The sequence below is a fragment of the Scomber scombrus genome, chromosome 21 (genome assembly GCF_963691925.1).
Source record: "Scomber scombrus chromosome 21, fScoSco1.1, whole genome shotgun sequence".
Lineage (NCBI taxonomy): Eukaryota > Metazoa > Chordata > Actinopteri > Scombriformes > Scombridae > Scomber > Scomber scombrus.
This window is the reverse complement of record NC_084990.1, coordinates 11,887,350-11,911,596: the sequence shown is the minus strand read 5'-3', so window position 1 is coordinate 11,911,596 and position 24,247 is coordinate 11,887,350. Positions and strand designations below refer to the sequence as shown.

Genomic DNA, 24,247 nt, shown 5'->3' with positions numbered 1-24,247 from the left:
AGGACAGAGTTCTGTAACAATATCTAATTTAAAATATCTCATTAATACATGGCTGTTGCTCACTTAATAGTTTGACTGAGGCTACTAATGTAATTTAATGAAATGTATTATTTGTTTTCAAAAGTTCTACAGTACAAAATATTTTGTCAGGTGTAAGCTGTCGTTCTTTAAAATCACATTTTGTTACAGTTTTCTTCTCTATGTCTCTTTACATCCTAGCTCCTCGTAACGTAGACGACTTTAAATCAATTGGACAAAATGAGACCAGTATAACTCTGCAGTGGAACAAAGTGAATGACATCCTCGACTATACACTTGTGTTCAATGGAAGTGAGATAAACGTGGAAGATGAATTGACATACACTGTATCAGGACTCACAAGTGGGACTAAATATGACTTCAGTCTCTTCACTGTGTTTGAAAATGTCAGAAGTAGTGGAGTAAACCTAGCTGCAGTCACTGGTAAGATGTGTTTCCTCTTATATAGCCTCACAATAAGACCAAGGACAGACTACTGTAACAATATCTAATTTAAAATATCTCATTAATAGATGGCTGTTGCTCACTTAATAGTTTGACTGAGGCTACTATTGTAATTTAATGAAATGTATTATTTGTTTTCAAAAGTTATACAATACAAAATATTTTGTCAGGTGTAAGCTGTCGTTCTTTAAAATCACATTTTGTTACAGTTTCTTCTCTATGTCTCTTTACATCCTAGCTCCTCGTAACGCAGATAACGTTAAATCAATTGGACAAAATGAGACCAGTATAACTCTGCAGTGGAACAAAGTGAATGACATCCTCAACTATACACTTGTGTTCAATGGACATGAGATAAACGTCACTGCATCAGGGGAAGATAAAGTGACATACATTGTATCAGGACTCACAAGTGGGACTAAATATGACTTCAGTCTCTTCACTGTGTTTGAAAATGTCAGAAGTAGTGGAATAAACATAACTGCAGTCACTGGTAAGATGTGTTTCCTCTTATATAGCCCCACAACAAGACCAAGGACAGACTACTGTAACAATATCTAATTTAAAATATCTCATTAATACATGGCTGTTGCTCACTTAATAGTTTGACTGAGGCTACTAATGTAATTTAATGAAATGTATTATTTGTTTTCAAAAGTTCTACAGTACAAAATATTTTGTCAGGTGTAAGCTGTCGTTCTTTAAAATCACATTTTGTTACCGTTTCTTCTCTATGTCTCTTTACATCCTAGCTCCTCGTAACATAGTCGACTTTAAATCAATTGGACAAAGTGAGACCAGTATAACTCTGCAGTGGAACAAAGTGAATGACATCCTCAACTATACACTTGTGTTCAATGGACATGAGATAAACGTCACTGCATCAGGGGAAGATAAAGTGACATACATTGTATCAGGACTCACAAGTGGGACTAAATATGACTTCAGTCTCTTCACTGTGTTTGAAAATGTCAGAAGCAGTGGAATAAACATAACTGCAGTCACTGGTAAGATGTGTTTCTTCAGACATAGCCTCACAACAATATCTTATTTAAAGTATGTTATTAATTTAACAAAATCATACAAAACTATTCACATGACATGCTCTCATTAAAAACTGACTGTGGTGAAACAAAATAACAGCAATATAACGCTGAAGTGGGACAAAGTTAAAAATATTCCAACATACATCCTACACTATGGTGACATTAGTGATTACAATGAGGGCAATGCATCTCATCAAGAGGCATCAGTTACATATGAAGTCTCTTCACTTATTCCTGGAAAAGAATACAGTTTCACTCTCATCACTGTGTTTGAGAAAGTTAACAGCACTGAATTCTCATTTAAAACTGTCACTGAGAAGTGACTTTTAATTATATATTAGGAGTCATTGGCTACATATCTACACTTTATATAAGGTGCAATATCAGATATAAATTAAAGCTGCGAGCAGCGTTGGGCGGAACCTCGCCCCCTTGCGCACGTCGGGCCGCGGCGAAGCAGAAAGGTTTCCGTCAGTTGCATTCAGACGCATTCAGACCCGGGCATTTATTGGACACTGCAATAAGTTGATACACGTTACACACACGATCTCGCTCTCTCTGTCTGTGTAGACATTTAGACTGAGCAACTGAAATGAACTGCCACTTTGATGAGTCAAACAGGAGAGGAACTTATTTCCAGTGAAACCTGTAGATATGTTTGTAGTTCATGCTCATGTAATTTGTGTTTGATCTAGACTTTGACAGCAATGTCAGTGAAATAGTTGACAGACTGCACAGATATGTAAAATCATTATAATACAGTCAATAAACTTGAACTATCATGACAAGTTTTCTCCCCTGGGTGGCACAATAAGACCTGGCTGAGCCAGCTGCATACACACACACAGTCGTTGCCATGTTAGTTAACGACTGGAGAGCATGCCAACAGAGCATGGGCAGACAGCAGGCAGAGTCCGGATTGAATGGGAGAGGAACAGGGTGCACTTGTGGGGCCGCAGATCAAAAAGTATAAAACATAGCCAGACCAAATTACACACATCTATAGATGAGACTTGTGGCTACATTTTGACGTTTGAATGAAGTCTATAGCTGAAAGTATGCAGGAATGATATATATATTTTTAAAAAGCCTGAAAAATCATCCAAAATCATACATTTAAAGGCAAACTGTGCACTTCCTGTTGGATTTAGGTCAGTGGTGTCAGCGTGTAATTTGTAGGTCTTGATAAGAAAAACAATTGAGTTTTGGTTTGATCTTTCTACGACATTCCTATCAGGCGTAGTGGCCGTTTTACTGTTTCTAGGTGGCGTTAGAGAGTTCGACGTTGTTTGTTTTTCCATTTTATTGAACTTATGGCCAGACCTGATGTGCATTCCAAATTTGGTGAGTTTTGGAGCAGGTTTAGGGGGTCAAATTAAGGCGCAAAGAGGCGGTTGAAGAAACATAATAATAAATGGCACACTAAGACCACAAATGAACCTGGCTGAGCCAGCTGCATACACACACACACAGTCGTTGCCATGGTAGTTAACGACTGGAGTGCATGACAACAGAGCATGCACAGACAGCAGGCATAGTACGGATTGAATGGGAGAGGAACAGGGTGCACATGTGGGGCCGCAGATCAAAAAGTATAAAAGATAGCCAGACCAAATTACACACATCTATAGATGAGACTTGTGGCTACATTTTGACGTTTGAATGGAGTCCGTAACTGTAAGTATGCAGGAATAATATATATATTTTGAAAAGCCTGAAAAATCGTAGAAAATCCCACATGTAACGGCAAACTGTGCACTTCCTTTTGGATTTAGGTCAGTGTTGTTAGCGTGTGATTTGTAGGTCTTGATAAGACAAAAAATTTAGTTTTGGTTTGATCTTTCTACGATATTCCTATCAGGCGTAGTGGCCGTTTTACTGTTTCTAGGTGGCGCTAGAGAGTTCGACGTTGTTTGTTTTTCCATTTTATCGAATTTTTCGCCAGACCTGATGTGCGTTTCAAATTTGGTGAGTTTTGGAGCAGGTTTAGGGTGTCAAATTGAGGCGCAAAGTGTCGATAGAATAATAATAAAAAACGATACAAAAACAATAGGGTCCTTGCCTCCAGGCAAGGGCAGGACTCCCTTCTGGAGTCCTCGCCCTCTTGCCTTTCGGCTCGGTCCCTAAAAATTCTGAAAGTTATTCACATTGATACATGTGTGTGTGATGAATGAAGGCTTTTTTCTTTCCATCAGTTCCCCCAGTGGTGCGTGACGTAACTGTGACACGCTCCGTGACCAATGTAACTCTGGAGTGGAAGAACGAGGATAAAAACTGGGGCTACTTTCTTCAAATCGATGGAAGATATTTTGAAGTCAAACCAAGTGGATCCCTTGATGATGTGTTACAGACAGTCCCATCTCTCAATCCTGGAACAGAGTATCCATACAGTGTGATCACAGAGTTCTCTGAACTCAACAGCAGTCCTTTTACTGGCTTCACAGTAACAAGTATATATCAGCCTTCTCTCTGACATACTCTGTTGTTAATTGACATGTTATTGTAGGCTTTTTAAATAATGTTTGAATTTTGTACTAGCCTTTACAAATGGAGGCTTTTGTCTGTAATTATTTATCCATCATTTCTGTCATTTCAGAAATAGACTGTACCACTGCAACCTGGCATGTTAGTAACTCATCCATCCAAGGAAAGGTTGAAGGCCTGTTCTCGAAGGCAACAGCTACTAATGTCTTGAGTAATGTCAATAACACAGCTCTACCTGGTGGTAGCAATGTGTTATTTAAAGACCTTGACCATGGAGCAACCTATTTGGTGTCTCTCGTGTATGAAAGAGATTCCTTTGACTTTTCACAGTGTGACCACAGTTTGACAATCGGTAAGTCCAAAACAGATCCACCTCATCAGGGAAATGTTTGTCCTCCCAAAGACATAATGTGAGGTATGATTATAGCATGATAGTTCTTAATTTAAACAGTATTCACAGTATATTCACAGTTTGTTGTGTGTGTGGTTGAAACCAAATCAGCAAATCTTCATTTCACTAAAACTTCAATCAAAGAATGATTGGCAGATGATTGGAGTATAAGACAATTTAATGTTTAATGTTTTGCAGTGGATTGTAGATTTTGGTTTCATTTTCATCAAAACTGTGTGTATGTATAGAATTAATGTATGTTACACTGTGGCCTGCTGGTATATGTTGTTTGTGAATGTAAAGGCATTGTTCCAATTGTTTTCACTCAGCTCCTGCAGATGTAAAAGCTCGATGTGAGAACGTTGCAGCTGGCTACTCTATCCTCATCGTCTTTGATAAACCGAAGGGTTTGTGGACTGAAGTGGAGGTGAATGTGACTGGGAAGACAGAAAAGTATGATAATGAGACACAGAAGATCACAATACCTGGTTTCCAACCTGCAAATTCATATGAGGTGTCTATAGCTCTACTGTCTGAGAATGTGATGAGTTGTACACCGTATGTTTTCCAATGCCAGACTGATCCAAGGGGTGAGTCAAGTGAACATATTAACCTATATATTCCTGATGTACGTTTTAAACAGTAGTCACCCTAGTGAAAGAAAGATAATGTGACTGTGATGCTTGGCTGTGTTGAGTATCTTATTACTGTACTGTATGTTACAAAGCATTTAATCCAGATTTTGCTCCCTGTAGGAGTCATTGCAGGGTCAGTGATTGCTGTCCTGCTTTTTGGTGTTCTGGTCTTTCTAATGGTCTTCATTTTGCTTAAAAGACCAGATATTATCAGGTTGGTGAAAACTCAGTGACAACACTACTTCAGTTATTTTGCCAAAATGTAGTCAATCAGACTCAAGCAGAGAATCTCTTTACTTCTTTCCCACAGCAGAAAAAAACAATTCATTGAGGGTTCTCGACAATCTAAAAAAAGCAAGTAAGTACAATCTTAATTGCCTCTACATAATGTTACCACCACTGTCAGTTATAGTAAAAAGGAGTTAAGTGGTCTTCACAATGAGATACATTTGGGAGAGAATGAGATCATAGTAGTAGACCTAGATTAATATCAGTCTTTATTCTGAAACATTCATGTATGGATGCAACCGTCTTAAATAAGGTATACAATGGTGACAATGTGCATTTTTGTTCCGTTTCATTTTTTTCAGAGCTTTATCTGTCGCAGAGTTTCCAGACCACTTCAACCACTTAAGTGCAGATGAGAACAGAGGTTTCAGTGAGGAATATGAGGTGCATTAAAAAGCTAATTGTACTTTGTTCTTCCTCTTCTATTCTTTCCTATTTCTGTGCAGTATTGTAATACTGTGTCTGTACAGTCGTGGAACTGTTCAATTTGTTTTCTGTTTAACCTTTGTGTCAATCACATGCTGTGTCATCTGCCAACTTTCCTGTAGAAACTTCTTCCTGTTGGCACGGACCAGATACGAAAGGTAGCGCTCCTGCCTGAGAACAAGGCCAGAAACCGTTTCAGCAACGTTCTGCCATGTAAGCTCGTCCCCTCACTGCTGAACTATGACAGATCCATTGACTCGTTCTAGCTGCTGTGGTGAATTACAGTTAAACCATCTTCTGCTTTTTCAACCTAGATGACTGGTGTCGAGTGAAGCTAAGTACATCGAATCCCACTGGGGCCTCTGACTACATCAATGCCAGTTACATGCCAGTATGTATTACTTGATAACTGACTATCACTAAATAAAGTTCTTTATTTAACTAAAATATACCATAATACAGTAAGACTTCTCAATCAACATCAACTCAAGCTGTCAAATAAACACTTGAAAGGGACTGATTTAAAAAGCTTCAACACTTCATCATCTGGAGTAAAGTTGTTCCAGCTTCACATTCATTTGAAGTTTAGCCGTGTATGTACTGTAGAGCTGACTTTATGTGACTTCATGAGCATAAAACTACGTTTGACATCCTGCTGAGCATTACAGGAAATATAAAAGCAAGAGAAGGATACAACATTAACTTTGACAATTGCTTCTTAGGGCTACAAGAACAACCGAGAGTACATTGCGACTCAGGGTCCTCTTCCTTCTACAGTCAATGATTTCTGGAGGATGATCTGGGAACAATGAGTGAAAGGCATCGTCATGGTAACCAACTGCACCGAGGGAAGACAGGTGAGTGTCCAGGAAGATTTGGGATGGGTTTATTATTTTAAAGGAAGGGCAAATCAATGAGCAGTTATGAATACTTTTCTCTTGTAGCTTATGTGTTGTTAAATGGTGAAAATTAACATGTTTTACTGTGTACAAAATTATTCCTATTTCAGTGTTTACAAAGGTGTTTGGTTCCACAAAGAGCTGATACAGATCTATGATTGAAATGTTGTTTTTGTATGTTCCCATTTCCTAGACTAAGTGTGAACAATACTGGCCCCTCGGACAGAGAGACTTGCCTTCATGGAGAGATGCAGGTCACCAACAGATCTGAGCAGCAAGAGTTCAACTGGACTTTGAGGGAATTTACACTGAAATATGTATGTAACGACTCATTTTAAACATTTTAAAGATGTAACTAAATAGGTTGACTATTAATATATCTACAAGTGACAAAGCCAAACAAAGAGAATGAAAAGTATGACTGTGTCTACTCAGTCTGTTTGAATATGTGTACATTTGCTTTGTGTACATTTGCCACTATACTGGTTGAACAAACTGACCTATTTATGTAAATCTTCTTCACAGAAGAACACCTCAGAAGAGCGCACTGTGAAACATTTCCACTTTACCGCCTGGCCTTACCACGGAGTCCCACAGGGCACTGAAGTCCTGATCCAGTTCAGAGAACTGTTCAGACAGCACATAAAGACAGAGGGAACTGGGGAACCCACTGTGGTTCACTGCAGGTACAGAATGAGAACTGGTTTCAACCTGAGCTTCAGTAACCTGGATGAATGTCAGCAGCATACTGCAATTAAGATGCACCTGCTTTTAAAATGATACATAAAATATTCTCTTATGATCGTTACACCTAGTCACTGACTTCTTACCTTTCACTGTTGTCTCTCTGTTAGTGCTGGAGTGGGGAGGACAGGCACTATTATTGCCTTGGATGTGCTGCTTCAGCAGCTGGAGCGAGAGAAAGCAGTGGGCATCAATGCCTTTGTGCACAAGATGAGACTGAATCGACCACACATGGTGCAGACAGAGGTAAACTGATCATTTAGTTGCTTCGGGCTGAGCTGATCTTCTTTTGATATTTAATGCCAGCTAGTGATAGAGTACAAACACTGTTACAGTACACTGTTACATAGGAAAGTTATGCTTAGATCTCCATGTAGTTGCTCATTTGAATCTCTTAGAAATAAACCTAAAAAAGCTTTTATGCTGCTCCAGTTAAAGTTTAACTAGACATATTGATTCAACACTGTAAACATCTACACAGTTTACTGTAGTGTTACTGCAAACAAGGAAGTATTAACCACAATGCAAAATGTGTAGCTATTAGCTCTCTCACTACAAAGAGTTCTGCTTTTCACATGACTGGCAACTTTGGTTTGTTTCTTTGCAGTCCCAGTATGTCTTCCTGCACCAATGCATCATGGACTGTCTGCAGCCACATGAGGAGACTGAAGAAAACTTATATGAGAATGTGGACATGATATATGTCAACGCCACTGCACTCCGAGAGTTTCGTTAAACAGCTCAAATCCCTGAACTAAAAGAGATTAGCTCTTCACTGAAACGTTCATGTACTTAATGAAAAACTCATTCTGAAGCCTTCATGCTGTTTTGTATTTTAAAATATCTGTACTGTAAAAGAAAGATTTAAGACATATATACGGTTGATATATAGAACGTTTATATTTTATTTAACCTAAGTTTTTTTTCTCTCATCTGCTAAAAGTGTATTATTAATATTATTATTATCGTCCTGTAATGGAATAACACTCCAAATGACCAAAGAACGTTTTCAAATGACTTTATTACAATAAGGAATATAGAGAGAAAATTATTTTCTGTTTGTGGAAGAAATAAAATATTTTTAGTAACAAAACTATAACTGAGTGTGCTTTTACAAAGTCTGCAAAAAAAGGTGAACTGGTACAGAACAACAGCTTGCTCAACCTGTGTGTTAATCCTACATTGTAAGATGGGTTTTGTTTCAGAAATGTGACCTTACTGTGTCCGTATGATGAGGATCCTCTTTAATTGCTTCTTAAATCAAACAGCAAAGCCACTGTCCTCAAAGATCCTCCTCTGTGACGGTTTCACTCGGTGGGTCCTGCCTGCTGGAGGCAGGAGGACACTGCATGCCTTGATGATGTTGGACTTTTTGTCCAAAGAGCCTTCTTGTGCAAAACCAAGTTGCATCAGGCACCTGAAACACCTCTTCATGGAGCCCAGTGTTATCCGCATGACATCATGGATCTTGGCGTGGGCCTGATTGAAGCGGTTCTCCTTCTCATTTGTAGGTTCTGACACAGAAGTCAAGACATGCTTGCTTAGATTGTAGCTGCTCCCTCCTTTAAGAAAGAGATGAGAGAATTAACACAGCATCAGAGAAAACCATTAAATGTTAATAGTAAAGATTGTAGTGTAATGTGTTCTCAGTTGGTAATTGAAAATGAATATGTATCGTGAAAGGCATCAACAGGCCTTCTGCAATGTGTAGCTATTCCTTAGAACTGGCAGGAATGACCAAGCAATAACGTGTTGCAAAATACACACAAAAAATACACACATCATCTATGGGTGCACATTTACATACTGGCTGTGAACCAGATGCTGCTGGAACCAATGAAAATGAACAGAAAATTCCTGCTATGTAAAAACGTATATAGATTTATTTGTTTCATATAATTTTAATCTGAAAAGTAATTCTTGACATTGGAAACAGTAGTTTGACGAAGATATTTTACCTTTAAGTCAACTTTAGAGCTGCAACAATTAGAATCAATTAGTTGCCAACTATTAAATTAGTCGTCAACCCTGTTGATAATTAATCAATAGTTCTGAGTTATTTTAAAGAAGAAAAATGTCAACATTTTGGGGGTTTTGGGAAACAGTGATTGACATTTTTTTTCCATGTTCTGATAATTTTATTTACCAAGCAAGTAAACAATTTATCAATAAAGAAAATGATAGCTAATTGTAGCATGAGTCCCCCCCCCCCCCCCCCCCCACATCTCTGGGGTTTGTTCGGTTGTCATGGTGATTCTGGGGTTCCATGTTGTATCCAGCTCGGTTGTCATGGTGATTCTGGGGTTCCATGTTGTCACCAGCTCGGTTGTCATGGTGATTCTGGGCCGCCATGACACCTGAGCAAACTCAATTACACGGAAAAAGACTGACATATGGTTGGACACTGTCGGTTAGATTTTTTTAAATGAAAGTGTAGAACTATTATTATTTTAATTCTTTATGCATATAATCTCTTGGGTCTCTCCCATTCTTCCATTGCATTAACTTACCAATAACCCAGTACTGTCCATTCAGTTCATCCTCCATCTCTCTTCCTTTGAAAGACGATTCCCATAAATCCTGCTGGAATGTGCTGCTCACACAACACTTTTCAACACTCAGTATGTTGCAGCCTGAGTCACAGATGAATTGGCTCACGACCGACATGTACCCCAAGGTGTTGACAAAAGACAGTGTCCTTCTCACATGGAGAGGCTCTGATCTTGAAGTGAGCAAATGCTGGATGTAAACAGCAGCAAGTATCATGGGAGCACTCTCTTATTCTGTACTGTGGTAGTGCGCAAAGCTCTGCAGCATCGCCCCCAGTGAACAGGAATGTGAATCAGCAGTGAGGAGGGGAAAAACCTGGATACAGATATACAACTTTATTGTTTCACCTCTAGCATATTATGTAAAGTTTGCATCTCATCACCCCGCTCACAGTATACCAGCGTTCTATTTTAGTTAACAGACATGTTGGTCAGCTTTTAGATATACAGGACCTCCTCAAGGCTCGAATGTGATATTTCCATTCCTTAGCTTTCCTGCTTTGTTGACCCGTTCCTTTCCCAAACATTATTATGACTTTCCATTCTCTTTCCGTCACTCACTGTGCTGTCTCTTCTCCTGCACTTCTCCTCTTACTCCTTTTCTTCTTCTATTACTCACAGTATTTGCATCCATATCATCATCATCCCAACCCTGCGAATGTTTCACCCATTCTACATTCACAATATGGTTTATAGAGAATGAAGTTAAAGAGTTGTTTATTATACAGATGATATTAATGACTAGGTATTGTTAAATTCTTCGGCACTTGTACTCTGAAGAGAGATTTTGAATCGAAGGACGTCAGTCCTGAGCAGCATCAAGATAAGTCCCCCCATGGAGTCCAGACCCTGGTGGTGGCTGATGACAGGGATGATGACAGGGAGAACCTCAGGCAGAACTGGGCTATAAGTGGGCGGCCATCTGGCTCAACTGGTTTGGATGATGTGACAATCGACTTCAATCTGGTTTCTACTGAGACTGATCAGACTGATGAGGTTGATGAAGTGATGCATTGATGACTGTGAAGACTGGGTGGTGATGGGGAGGTGGTGGGTCTCACAAAACAGCATCAATAACACACCTGAGCAGGGAAGGAGAACATTTAAAAAGACAGCTGCAATACGATAGGCTGACAAAGAAGGTACAATGCTATTGGTAAGATGTGACCAGGTGATGTGAACAGCTGATTACATTAACATTCATATTACATTGCTCCGTTTAGGCCATTTAATATGAAGCACTTGGTGTATGTAATTTATTTTATTGTAAAGCACTTTTAGCTACATTTCATTTCTTGTATGGAAAGGTACTTTACAAATAAAGTTCTCATTATTAGCATTCACAGCATCAGTGGTAGTAACAATAGTACTCCTATGGATATTAAACTACACACACAGAGTTGAAGCAGTACGTCACCTGTGATGTTGTCTACAGAGTCGAGAAGAGCCTTGTTGTTCAAGTTTACTCCAAACAGCATCACTGCAACAATTGTTATTGCAACCAGCAAATAGACTGGCACCGCAAGAGCCCAATATTAGTTAAATAAAAGAAATATAAATAGACCAGCACTTTTATTGATCTGTAATCTGAAACGCTGTAATGTCCTAAGCGTTAGTTGATGTTTTCTGTTCATAGTTCCTTATAGATCACAACCACAAGAAAGTTATAAATATCACAGCCTACTGAGACAATCTAAAGAAAATATATATCCTGTGCAACCAGTCCAGTTTAAGGGGTTCTACAGCGATTTGAAGTTAGAAATCATTAAAACAATCATTTTGAAATACAAATAATTGTAGATTAGTCAAGGGGCTTTTGAGATATTTTCCTGGGTTCATTGCAAGTGAAAAGAAAATGTTTGTTTACACATTATAAAGGTGCAGTGATGAACATGAAACTTGTAATGACAAACATACAGCAGATATGGAGCTATTCACACTAATAAACATGTAAAACAGATGCACTGATCTGTACCTTTGACATGTGGCACACAATGAGGCGGGGCAAAGGTCTCTGTGGTTGTACAAGGCCAAAATTGAGAAGCAGTTATTTACTTAGTCCATAGCCAATATGAGCTCAGACCAGCAGTTACAAGAGGAGGAGATGGTTAAGAATTAAAAGTCAACACCTCTGAAATAAAGTTAATATTGGACTGCGTCAGCTTGGGCTCAAAGGCATTGTTTGCCAACCTGAAGTGCTGTTGGTTTGGTCAACACACAAGTGGCAGCACTGAAAATAGAAACCTGAAGTTCAGCTCGGACCGGCAAAACAAAGGAATTTAACAAGTTTATAGTATGTCTGCAGCTTACTAAAACATTACAATGATGAGGCATTTATCTTTCAAAATCACCTCAGACCACTTGCTGCTGTGTGTCTTCCTGAGTCTACTTTGGGTAAGTTTTTTCTCACTTTCCACTTTGATAGTGATCAGATAGTGTACCTTTATTCAACAGAAGGTTATCCTAAAATTCTGGAATTTATACATACATATCAGTAACAATGGAATTTAATTGTGGAGGACCAGAAGGGCTACTGAAAAAGGAAAAAAACTATTCATTAATTAATAACTAATTTCACAATTAAAAAGAGGAATTATAAAAAGGGATTTACTAAAGTAACCTTAAAAAGATATTTAAAACACCATTTGGAAAATACATGAATTAATTCCCAAATAAATGACTGAATATATGTATATATACTTAGCCAACCCCGGTTCGAATCCCGATCGGTGGTCCTTTGCTGCATGTCACACACCCCCCTCTCTCTCCCATGTTTCCTGTTGGTGTACTGATAATTACAGGCCTCTATGCCAACAAAATCTTTAAAGGAAAAAAGCATTTCATTAATCATTTCATTATCATTAATAACTAATTTCACAATTAAAGAGGAATTATAAAAAGGGATTTAAATAAGTAACTTTAAAGTTATTTAAAACACCATTTGGAAAATACATGAATTAATTCCCAAATAAATGACTGAATTTCAAAATAATTTATAAAATGCAGTTATAACAACATAAATAAATAAGTGAATTTGCAAAGTGAATTAAGAATTCAACTTTTAATTAGGCATTTAAAAGGGACATTCTGTTTTGTATTTGCATTTCCATTTCCATTTCCTTGTTGCTTGTCCCTTATCCTATTCAAAAATGGATTTGCAGAGTCATTTCCCCTTTTCATTTCCATGTTCAGTGTCCCTCCTGGTAAAGCAACAAGGAAATGGAAATGCAAATAGAAAACAGAATGTCCCTTTTTCATGTCTTCTGTCAATGGTGCAGATTCAATAAGCGAAACACTTTATGAAATTAAACTTCACATATTTGGAATGAGGTCCATCTTGCTGTAACTTAATTATTCTGTTGCTGTTCTGTTTTCAGGGTGCCACTAACTCCACCGCAACATCCACACCAGGTACAAGAAAAGCAACAACACAAACAAGAATGCTGACGACGACAACAACAACAACAACAACAACAACAACCACAACAACAACAACAACAACTAAGCCACGTAAGTACGAACTGCTTTCCTTAATATTTGGTGGTTATATGTCTGACTTGTGAGCTTCGAAAAACTTTTTGTCTTTTTAGCTCCTGAAAATGTGCAGAAAGTCGAGGTAGTGACCCAAAATGAGAGCAGTATAACTCTGAGGTGGAACAAGGTTAATTTCCACATACATGATTTTTGTGTGATATAGTGTTGTGTTATCATCATCAAATTGTAAAGCGTCCTTGGATATGTGAAAGGTGCTATATAAATCGCACCTATTTTTATTATTATTATTATTATTATTATTATTATTATTATTATTATTATTATTATTATTATTATTATTATTATTATTATTATCAAATTACTTTCTAGTAAGCTAACACTAGCTAACTAAGATAGCTAACATTACTGTATTTGTTATGTAGAGAAGCAGACTCTCACTATGATGGTTAGGGTTAGGGTTATGACAGGGCCAACAGAAGAGAAAGAGGTGTAAGATGTGTGCAAAGCCACCAATAGTTGTTGGAAATGCAGTGACCCTGTGTGCAGTGCTCACAGCCAGAAACAAGTAGTTTGTAACAGCTGCTCACAGTGAGAAGACGCGTGTGTGTACATGCATAGACAGACAGACGGATACACAAATAATGAATGTTGAAGTTGTGATAGCATGGAAAACATGAAATCATTCTTGTGTTATAATATTACATTAAATGCATTGATTCTAATTGGGATACTTTTTGGATGTTAACCGTTTTTGACCTTTTTAAAAGCTGGGATAAAAATGTTATAAAAAAGTGATAAATTACCAATAATTCTTTTGTTGACCAAAATATAATACAAATCATCATCTTTAACCAAAATGAAATACATTTCTTAAGTTTACAGCATAAAACGCATTAATTGTAATTGGGGTCATTTTTGACCCCACTCATGGAAGAGTGTAGGTAAAGGTAGGTCATACATCTAAGGGTTAATCACATCTCAACATACTTCCTGAAGTATGTTAACAATGGCATTGACAAAGAGGACGTTATCAATGAAACTTCTAAAGAGATAGAGAGAGTTACACATGAAGTCAATGATTTGAGTACTGGGAAAAAATATGATTTTTTGCTCCTCACATCGGACAATGGAGTCAACAGCACTGGAGTCAATATTTCTGCAGCCACTGGTAGGTGATGTTTGAGTTTACATTTGGAATAATTTTGCCTGTGACATGCAAATCAAAGATAAGCAGCTGTATTAACTTGTACTTCTATTTTCTGGTTATGCATTCTCTCCCATTTATCAGTTAAACAAAATAAAACTTGCAGTAGCTTATATAGAGACATGGTGATATGTATTCACAAGGATTACTGTCTATTTATATTCTAGCACATTTTAATGTAAAACAGTTTAAATCAGTTAGAAAAAGTGCAACCAACATAACTTTGCAGTGGAACAAAGTGTCATTTGGTTAAAGTTTCTTCTCCACATTCATGTACATCCTAGCTCCTCGTAACGCAGAGGAGTTTAAATCAACTGGACAAAATGAGACCAGTATAACTCTGCAGTGGAACAAAGTGAATGACATCCTCAACTATACACTTGTGTTCAATGGAAGTGAGATAAATGTCACTGCATTACGGGAAGATAATGTGACATACACTGTATCAGGACTGACAAGTGGGACTAAATATGACATCAGTCTCTTCACTGTGTTTGAAAATGTCAAAAGCAGTGGAATAAACCTAACTGCAGTCACTGGTAAGATGTGCTTCCTCTTATAAAGCCCCACAACAAAACCAAGGACAGAGTTCTGTAACAATATTTTATTTAAAATATCTCATTAATAGATGGGTTTTGCTCACTTAATAGTTTGCCTGAGGCTACTAATGTAATTTAATGCAATTCATTATTTGTTTTTAAAAGTTATACAATACACAATATTTTGTCAGGTGTAAGCTGTCGTTCTTTAAAATCAAATTTTGTTTCAGTTTCTTCTCTATGTCTCTTTACATCCTAGCTCCTCGTAACGCAGACGGCTTCAAATCAACTGGACAAAATGAGACCAGTATAACTCTGCAGTGGAAAAAAGTGAATGACATCCTCAACTATACACTTGTGTTCAATGGAAGTGAGACACATTTCACTGCACCAGAGGGAGATACTCTGACACACACTCAACCAGGACTCACAAATGGGACTAAATATGACTTCAGTCTCTTCACTGTGTTTGAAAATGTCAGAAGCAGTGGAGTAAACCTAACTGCAGTCACTGGTAATATGTGTTTCCTCTTATAAAGCCCCACAACAAGACCAAGGACAGAGTTCACTTAGTATTTTTGACTGTGTTTGATAAAATACTGAAATTGAATGAAACATTTTTGAAAAGTTACAGAAAACACAACATTTTGCTGTGTATGTCATGTTATTGTTTTAACCTTTACATACTGTTCATATTCAAGCATTTCACAGTATCCCCCTCATAATTAGTCTCTATACATAATTTTGTGCATTATCTGCACTAAAACATGTTTAGAAAGTTGTAAAATATTTCCATTTTTGTATATTCAGGGTCACCTTAAGATAAATCTTAAAATTTCTAGCTAAAAAGAAAAGTTTTAAAGTTTGTTTTTTCTTTTTATGTACAACAAATGGGTCAATTTAGACCCTGAATAGCATGTAAGGGTTAAATCAAATGTTGTTTCAGTTTCTTCTCTATGTCTCTTTACATCCTAGCTCCTCGTAACGCAGACGGCTTTAAATCAACTGGACAAAGTGAGACCAGTATAACTCTGCAGTGGAACAAAGTGAATGACATCCTCAACTATACACTTGTGTTCAATGGAAGTGAGACACATTTCACTGCACCAGAGGGAGATACTCTGACACACACTCAACCAGGACTCACAAATGGGACTAAATATGACATCAGTCTCTTCACTGTGTTTGAAAATGTCAAAAGCAGTGGAATAAACCTAACTGCAGTCACTGGTAAGATGTGCTTCCTCTTATAAAGCCCCACAACAAAACCAAGGACAGAGTTCTGTAACAATATGTTATTTAAAATATCTCATTAATAGATGGGTTTTGCTCACTTAATAGTTTGCCTGAGGCTACTAATGTAATTTAATGCAATTCATTATTTGTTTTTAAAAGTTATACAATACACAATATTTTGTCAGGTGTAAGCTGTCGTTCTTTAAAATCAAATTTTGTTTCAGTTTCTTCTCTATGTCTCTTTACATCCTAGCTCCTCGTAACGCAGACGGCTTCAAATCAACTGGACAAAATGAGACCAGTATAACTCTGCAGTGGAACAAAGTGAATGACATCCTCAACTATACACTTGTGTTCAATGGATGTGAGACACATTTCACTGCACCAGAGGGAGATACTCTGACACACACTCAACCAGGACTCACAAATGGGACTAAATATGACTTCAGTCTCTTCACTGTGTTTGAAAATGTCAGAAGCAGTGGAGTAAACCTAACTGCAGTCACTGGTAAGATGTGTTTCCTCTTATAAAGCCCCACAACAAGACCAAGGACAGAGTTCACTTAGTATTTTTGACTGTGTTTGATAAAATACTGAGATTGAATGAAACATTTTTGAAAAGTTACAGAAAACACAACATTTTGCTGTGTATGTCATGTTATTGTTTTAACCTTTACATACTGTTTATATTCAAGCATTTCACAGTATCCCCTCATAATTAGTCTCTATACATAATTTTGTGTGTAATTTTGTGCATTATCTGCACTAAAACATGTTTAGAAAGTTGTAAAATATTTCCATTTTTGTATATTCAGGGTCACCTTAAGATAAATCTTAAAATTTCTAGCTAAAAAGAAAAGTTTTAATGTTTGTTTTTTCTTTTTATGTACAAAAAATGGGTCAATTTAGACCCTGAATAGAATGTAAGGGTTAAATCAAATTTTCTTTCAGTTTCTTCTCTATGTCTCTTTACATCCTAGCTCCTCGTAACGCAGAGGAGTTTAAATCAACTGGACAAAATGAGACCAGTATAACTCTGCAGTGGAACAAAGTGAATGACATCCTCAACTATACACTTGTGTTCAATGGACGTGAGACACATTTCACTGCACCAGAGGGAGATACTCTGACACACACTCAACCAGGACTCACAAATGCGACTAAATATGACTTCAGTCTCTTCACTGTGTTTGACAATGTCAGAAGCAGTGGAGTAAACCTAACTGCAGTCACTGGTAAGATGTGTTTCCTCTTATAAAGCCCCACAACAAGACCAAGGACAGAGTTCACTTAGTATTTTTGACTGTGTTTGATAAAATACTGAAATTGAATGAAACATTTTTGAAAAGTTACAGAAAACACAACATTTTGCTGTGTATGTCATGTTATTGTTTTAACCTTTACATACTGTTCATATTCAAGCATTTCACAGTATCCCCCTCATAATTAGTCTCTATACATAATTTTGTGCATTATCTGCACTAAAACATGTTTAGAAAGTTGTAAAATATTTCCATTTTTGTATATTCAGGGTCACCTTAAGATAAATCTTAAAATTTCTAGCTAAAAAGAAAAGTTTTAAAGTTTGTTTTTTCTTTTTATGTACAAAAAATGGGTCAATTTAGACCCTGAATAGCATGTAAGGGTTAAATCAAACTTCGTTACAGTTTTCTTCTCTATGTCTCTTTACATCCTAGCTCCTCGTAACGCAGACGGCTTTAAATCAACTGGACAAAATGAGACCAGTATAACTCTGCAGTGGAACAAAGTGAATGACATCCTCAACTATACACTTGTGTTCAATGGAAGTGAGACACATTTCACTGCACCAGAGGGAGATACTCTGACACACACTCAACCAGGACTCACAAATGGGACTAAATATGACATCAGTCTCTTCACTGTGTTTGAAAATGTCAAAAGCAGTGGAATAAACCTAACTGCAGTCACTGGTAAGATGTGCTTCCTCTTATAAAGCCCCACAACAAAACCAAGGACAGAGTTCTGTAACAATATGTTATTTAAAATATCTCATTAATAGATGGGTTTTGCTCACTTAATAGTTTGCCTGAGGCTACTAATGTAATTTAATGCAATTCATTATTTGTTTTTAAAAGTTATACAATACACAATATTTTGTCAGGTGTAAGCTGTCGTTCTTTAAAATCAAATTTTGTTTCAGTTTCTTCTCTATGTCTCTTTACATCCTAGCTCCTCGTAACGCAGACGGCTTCAAATCAACTGGACAAAATGAGACCAGTATAACTCTGCAGTGGAACAAAGTGAATGACATCCTCAACTATACACTTGTGTTCAATGGATGTGAGACACATTTCACTGCACCAGAGGGAGATACTCTGACACACACTCAACCAGGACTCACAAATGGGACTAAATATGACTTCAGTCTCTTCACTGTGTTTGAAAATGTCAGAAGCAGTGGAGTAAACCTAACTGCAGTCACTGGTAAGATGTGTTTCCTCTTATAAAGCCCCACAACAAGACCAAGGACAGAGTTCACTTAGTATTTTTGACTGTGTTTGATAAAATACTGAGATTGAATGAAACATTTTTGAAAAGTTACAGAAAACACAACATTTTGCTGTGTATGTCATGTTATTGTTTTAACCTTTACATACTGTTTATATTCAAGCATTTCACAGTATCCCCTCATAATTAGTCTCTATACATAATTTTGTGTGTAATTTTGTGCATTATCTGCACTAAAACATGTTTAGAAAGTTGTAAAATATTTCCATTTTTGTATATTCAGGGTCACCTTAAGATAAATCTTAAAATTTCTAGCTAAAAAGAAAAGTTTTAATGTTTGTTTTTTCTTTTTATGTACAAAAAATGGGTCAATTTAGACCCTGAATAGAATGTAAGGGTTAAATCAAATTTTCTTTCAGTTTCTTCTCTATGTCTCTTTACATCCTAGCTCCTCGTAACGCAGAGGAGTTTAAATCAACTGGACAAAATGAGACCAGTATAACTCTGCAGTGGAACAAAGTGAATGACATCCTCAACTATACACTTGTGTTCAATGGACGTGAGACACATTTCACTGCACCAGAGGGAGATACTCTGACACACACTCAACCAGGACTCACAAATGCGACTAAATATGACTTCAGTCTCTTCACTGTGTTTGACAATGTCAGAAGCAGTGGAGTAAACCTAACTGCAGTCACTGGTAAGATGTGTTTCCTCTTATAAAGCCCCACAACAAGACCAAGGACAGAGTTCACTTAGTATTTTTGACTGTGTTTGATAAAATACTGAAATTGAATGAAACATTTTTGAAAAGTTACAGAAAACACAACATTTTGCTGTGTATGTCATATTATTGTTTTAACCTTTACATACTGTTCATATTCAAGCATTTCACAGTATCCCCCTCATAATTAGTCTCTATACATAATTTTGTGCATTATCTGCACTAAAACATGTTTAGAAAGTTGTAAAATATTTCCATTTTTGTATATTCAGGGTCACCTTAAGATAAATCTTAAAATTTCTAGCTAAAAAGAAAAGTTTTAAAGTTTGTTTTTTCTTTTTATGTACAAAAAATGGGTCAATTTAGACCCTGAATAGCATGTAAGGGTTAAATCAAACTTCGTTACAGTTTTCTTCTCTATGTCTCTTTACATCCTAGCTCCTCGTAACGCAGACGGCTTTAAATCAACTGGACAAAATGAGACCAGTATAACTCTGCAGTGGAACAAAGTGAATGACATCCTCAACTATACACTTGTGTTCAATGGAAGTGAGACACATTTCACTGCACCAGAGGGAGATACTCTGACACACACTCAACCAGGACTCACAAATGGGACTAAATATGACATCAGTCTCTTCACTGTGTTTGAAAATGTCAAAAGCAGTGGAATAAACCTAACTGCAGTCACTGGTAAGATGTGCTTCCTCTTATAAAGCCCCACAACAAAACCAAGGACAGAGTTCTGTAACAATATGTTATTTAAAATATCTCATTAATAGATGGGTTTTGCTCACTTAATAGTTTGCCTGAGGCTACTAATGTAATTTAATGCAATTCATTATTTGTTTTTAAAAGTTATACAATACACAATATTTTGTCAGGTGTAAGCTGTCGTTCATTAAAATCAAATTTTGTTTCAGTTTCTTCTCTATGTCTCTTTACATCCTAGCTCCTCGTAACGCAGACGGCTTTAAATCAACTGGACAAAATGAGACCAGTATAACTCTGCAGTGGAACAAAGTGAATGACATCCTCAACTATACACTTGTGTTCAATGGAAGTGAGACACATTTCACTGCACCAGAGGGAGATACTCTGACACACACTCAACCAGGACTCACAAATGGGACTAAATATGACTTCAGTCTCTTCACTGTGTTTGAAAATGTCAGAAGCAGTGGAGTAAACCTAACTGCAGTCACTGGTAAGATGTGTTTCCTCTTATAAATCCCCACAACAAGACCAAGGACAGAGTTCACTTAGTATTTTTGACTGTGTTTGATAAAATACTGAGATTGAATGAAACATTTTTGAAAAGTTACAGAAAACACAACATTTTGCTGTGTATGTCATATTATTGTTTTAACCTTTACATACTGTTCATATTCAAGCATTTCACAGTATCCCCTCATAATTAGTCTCTATACATAATTTTATGTGTAATTTTGTGCATTATCTGCACTAAAACATGTTTAGAAAGTTGTAAAATATTTCCGTTTTTGTATATTCAGGGTCACCTTAAGATAAATCTTAAAATTTCTAGCTAAAAATAAAAGTTTTAACGTTTTTTTTTTGTTCATGTACAAAAATGGGTCAAATTAGACCCTGAATAGTATGTAAGGGTTAAATCAAATTTTCTTTCAGTTTCTTCTCTATGTCTCTTTACATCCTAGCTCCTCGTAACGCAGAGGAGTTTAAATCAACTGGACAAAATGAGACCAGTATAACTCTGCAGTGGAACAAAGTGAATGACATCCTCAACTATACACTTGTGTTCAATGGACGTGAGACACATTTCACTGCACCAGAGGGAGATACTCTGACACACACTCAACCAGGACTCACAAATGGGACTAAATATGACTTCAGTCTCTTCACTGTGTTTGAAAATGTCAGAAGCAGTGGAGTAAACATAACTGCAGTCGCTGGTAAGATGTGTTTCCTCTTATAAAGCCCCACAACAAGACCAAGGACAGAGTTCTGTAACAATATGTTATTTAAAATATCTCATTAATAGATGGGTGTTGCTCACTTAATAGTTTGCCTGAGGCTACTAATGTAATTTAATGCAATTCATTATTTGTTTTTAAAAGTTATACAATACACAATATTTTGTCAGGTGTAAGCTGTCGTTTCTTAAAATCAAATGTTGTTTCAGTTTCTTCTCTATGTCTCTTTACATCCTAGCTCCTCGTAACACAGACAACTTTAAATCAACTGGACAAAATGAGACCAGTATAACTCTGCAGTGGAACAAAGTGAATGACATCCTCAACTATACACTTGTGTTCAATGGAAGTGAGACACATTTCACTGCACCAGAGAAAGATAAAGTGACACACACTGTATCAGGACTCACAAGTGGGACTAAATATGACTTCAGTCTCTTCACTGTGTTTGAAAATGTCAGAAGCAGTGGAGTAAACATAACTGCAGTCGCTGGTAAGATGTGTTTCCTCTTATAAAGCCTCACAACAACTGTCAGGACAGAGCTCTGTAACAATATCTGATTTCCAGCTTGTTATTAACACATGGGTGCTGCTCACTGAATATTACTGCTGTTGAGAAAATATCATAATGGAATGACTTATTATTGAACTATACAAATTTAATGTTTAATGTTTTGCAGTGGAGTGCAGATTTTGGTTTCATGTTCATCAAATATGTATAGAATGAATGTATGCTTGAATTTGTGTTTTTTTTGTGTGAATTTTTTTGCTAAATCACATTTTGACACTGTGACCTGCTGGTATATGTTGTTTGTGACTGTAAAGGCATCTTTCCACTTGTTTTCACTCAGCTCCTGCAGATGTAAAAGCTCGATGTGAGAACGTTGCAGCTGGCTACTCCATCCTTATCGTCTTTGATAAACCGAAGGGTTTGTGGACTGAAGTGGAGGTGAATGTGACTGGGAAGACAGAAAAGTATGATAATGAGACACAGAAGATCACAATACCTGGATTCCTACCTGCAAAATCATATGAGGTGTCTATAGCTCTACTGTCTGAGAATGTGATGAGTTGTACACCGTATGTTTTCCAATGCCAGACTGATCCAAGTGGTGAGTCAAGTGAACATATTAACTAGGGGTGTGACGAGATCTCGTGGTGCGAGACGAAACGCGATGATATTTCTCGTAGACGTGAATTTTGTCTCGCAAAGCTATAATAAAAAAAAAAATTTAAAAAAAGACGATCGGTTTTCTATCGATCATTCGCACGTCATGTCTTCTTCATATAATGTCACGTGTGGATCATTAACCTTGTTGCAGCTTCTACCTGTTGAGAAGATCTCAGTCAGAAGTGGGAGAGGAGTTGAGGAGCAGTGGTAAATTGACCTCAGGTCTCTACACTGAGAGCCTGAGGTAGGAGGAGCAGGGAATCTAGCGCCGCTGTGGAAGCCTAATGATGCAAAAAGTAAAATGAGTCAGACTACCAATTCGCTATTCGCTTTTATTCCTGTGTTTTTTTATTAGCAATATGTTATAATTTGTGATAATTGGATTCTTTATTTAATTTATATTTAAATATTAGAATTGTTTCTACTCTTTACAATTTACTTTTTGGTATTTGTGATTGTATCTAACTTTTGTATATATGGTTGTTAATTCCATAAATACCAAAATGATCCATCTATAAAATATCTATATGGGGAAACCTTTTACAGTGCTGCATACTGCATATGATAATTATATATTTAGAAAGCAGAAAAAAAGTGATTCATTACAAGCTGATTAGTTCAAACAAGTCATGTATTTCCTCATTGAAGTTTTCTTAAAAATATAGTTAAAATCTCGTCTCGATCTCGTGAACCCAATATCTCGTCTCGTCTCGTGAGCTGAGTGTATCGTCACACCCCTAATATTAACCTATATTTTCCCGATGTACATTTTAAACAGTAGTCTCTTATTTTTTTTCACTGCAAAAGTCACCCTAGTGGAGAAAAGATAATGTGACTGTGATGCTTGGCTGTGTTGAGTATCTTATTACTGTACTGTATGTTACAAAGCATTTCATCCAGATTTTGTTCCCTGTAGGAGTCATTGCAGGGTCAGTGATTGCTGTCCTGCTTTTTGGTGTTCTGGTCTTTCTAATGGTCTTCATTTTGCTTAAAAGACCAGATATTATCAGGTTGGTGAAAACTCAGTGACAACACTACTTCAGTTATTTTGGCAAAATGTAGTCAATCAGACTCAAGCAAAGAATCTCTTTGCTTATTTCCCACAGCAGAAAAAAACAATTCATTGAGGGTTCTCGACAATCTAAAAAAAACAAGTAAGTACAATCTTAACTGTCTCTATATAATGTTACCACCACTGTCAGTTATATTTGTTCTTCAAAATGAGAGGCATGTAGAAAAGAATGAGATCATAGTAGTAGACCTAGATTAATATCAGTCTTTATCCTGAAACATTCATGTATGGATGCAACCGTCTTAAATAAGGTATACAATGGTGAAAATGTGCATTTTTGTTCTGTTTCATTTTTTTCAGAGCTATATCTGTCACAAAGTTTCCAGACCACTTCTACTACTTAAGTGCAGATGAGAACAGAGGTTTCAGTGAGGAATATGAGGTGCATTAAAAAACTAATTGTACTTTGTTCTTCC

At 36.9% G+C, this 24,247-nt stretch overlaps 1 protein-coding gene across 1 annotated transcript in view; it reads left to right on the top strand.

Annotated features, from left to right (window-relative positions):
* LOC134002991 (receptor-type tyrosine-protein phosphatase H-like) overlaps positions 1-24,247 on the top strand; it is a 49,780-nt gene that overhangs the window by 22,898 nt on the left and 2,635 nt on the right. Inside the window, exons 13-21 of the mRNA XM_062442069.1 lie at positions 220-462; positions 722-976; positions 1,236-1,490; positions 3,725-3,979; positions 4,126-4,365; positions 4,734-4,994; positions 5,160-5,253; positions 5,350-5,397; positions 24,132-24,213. Of these exons, the coding sequence (XP_062298053.1) occupies positions 220-462; positions 722-976; positions 1,236-1,490; positions 3,725-3,979; positions 4,126-4,365; positions 4,734-4,994; positions 5,160-5,253; positions 5,350-5,397; positions 24,132-24,213 (1,733 nt within the window). The remainder of the gene's footprint in view (positions 1-219; positions 463-721; positions 977-1,235; positions 1,491-3,724; positions 3,980-4,125; positions 4,366-4,733; positions 4,995-5,159; positions 5,254-5,349; positions 5,398-24,131; positions 24,214-24,247) is intronic.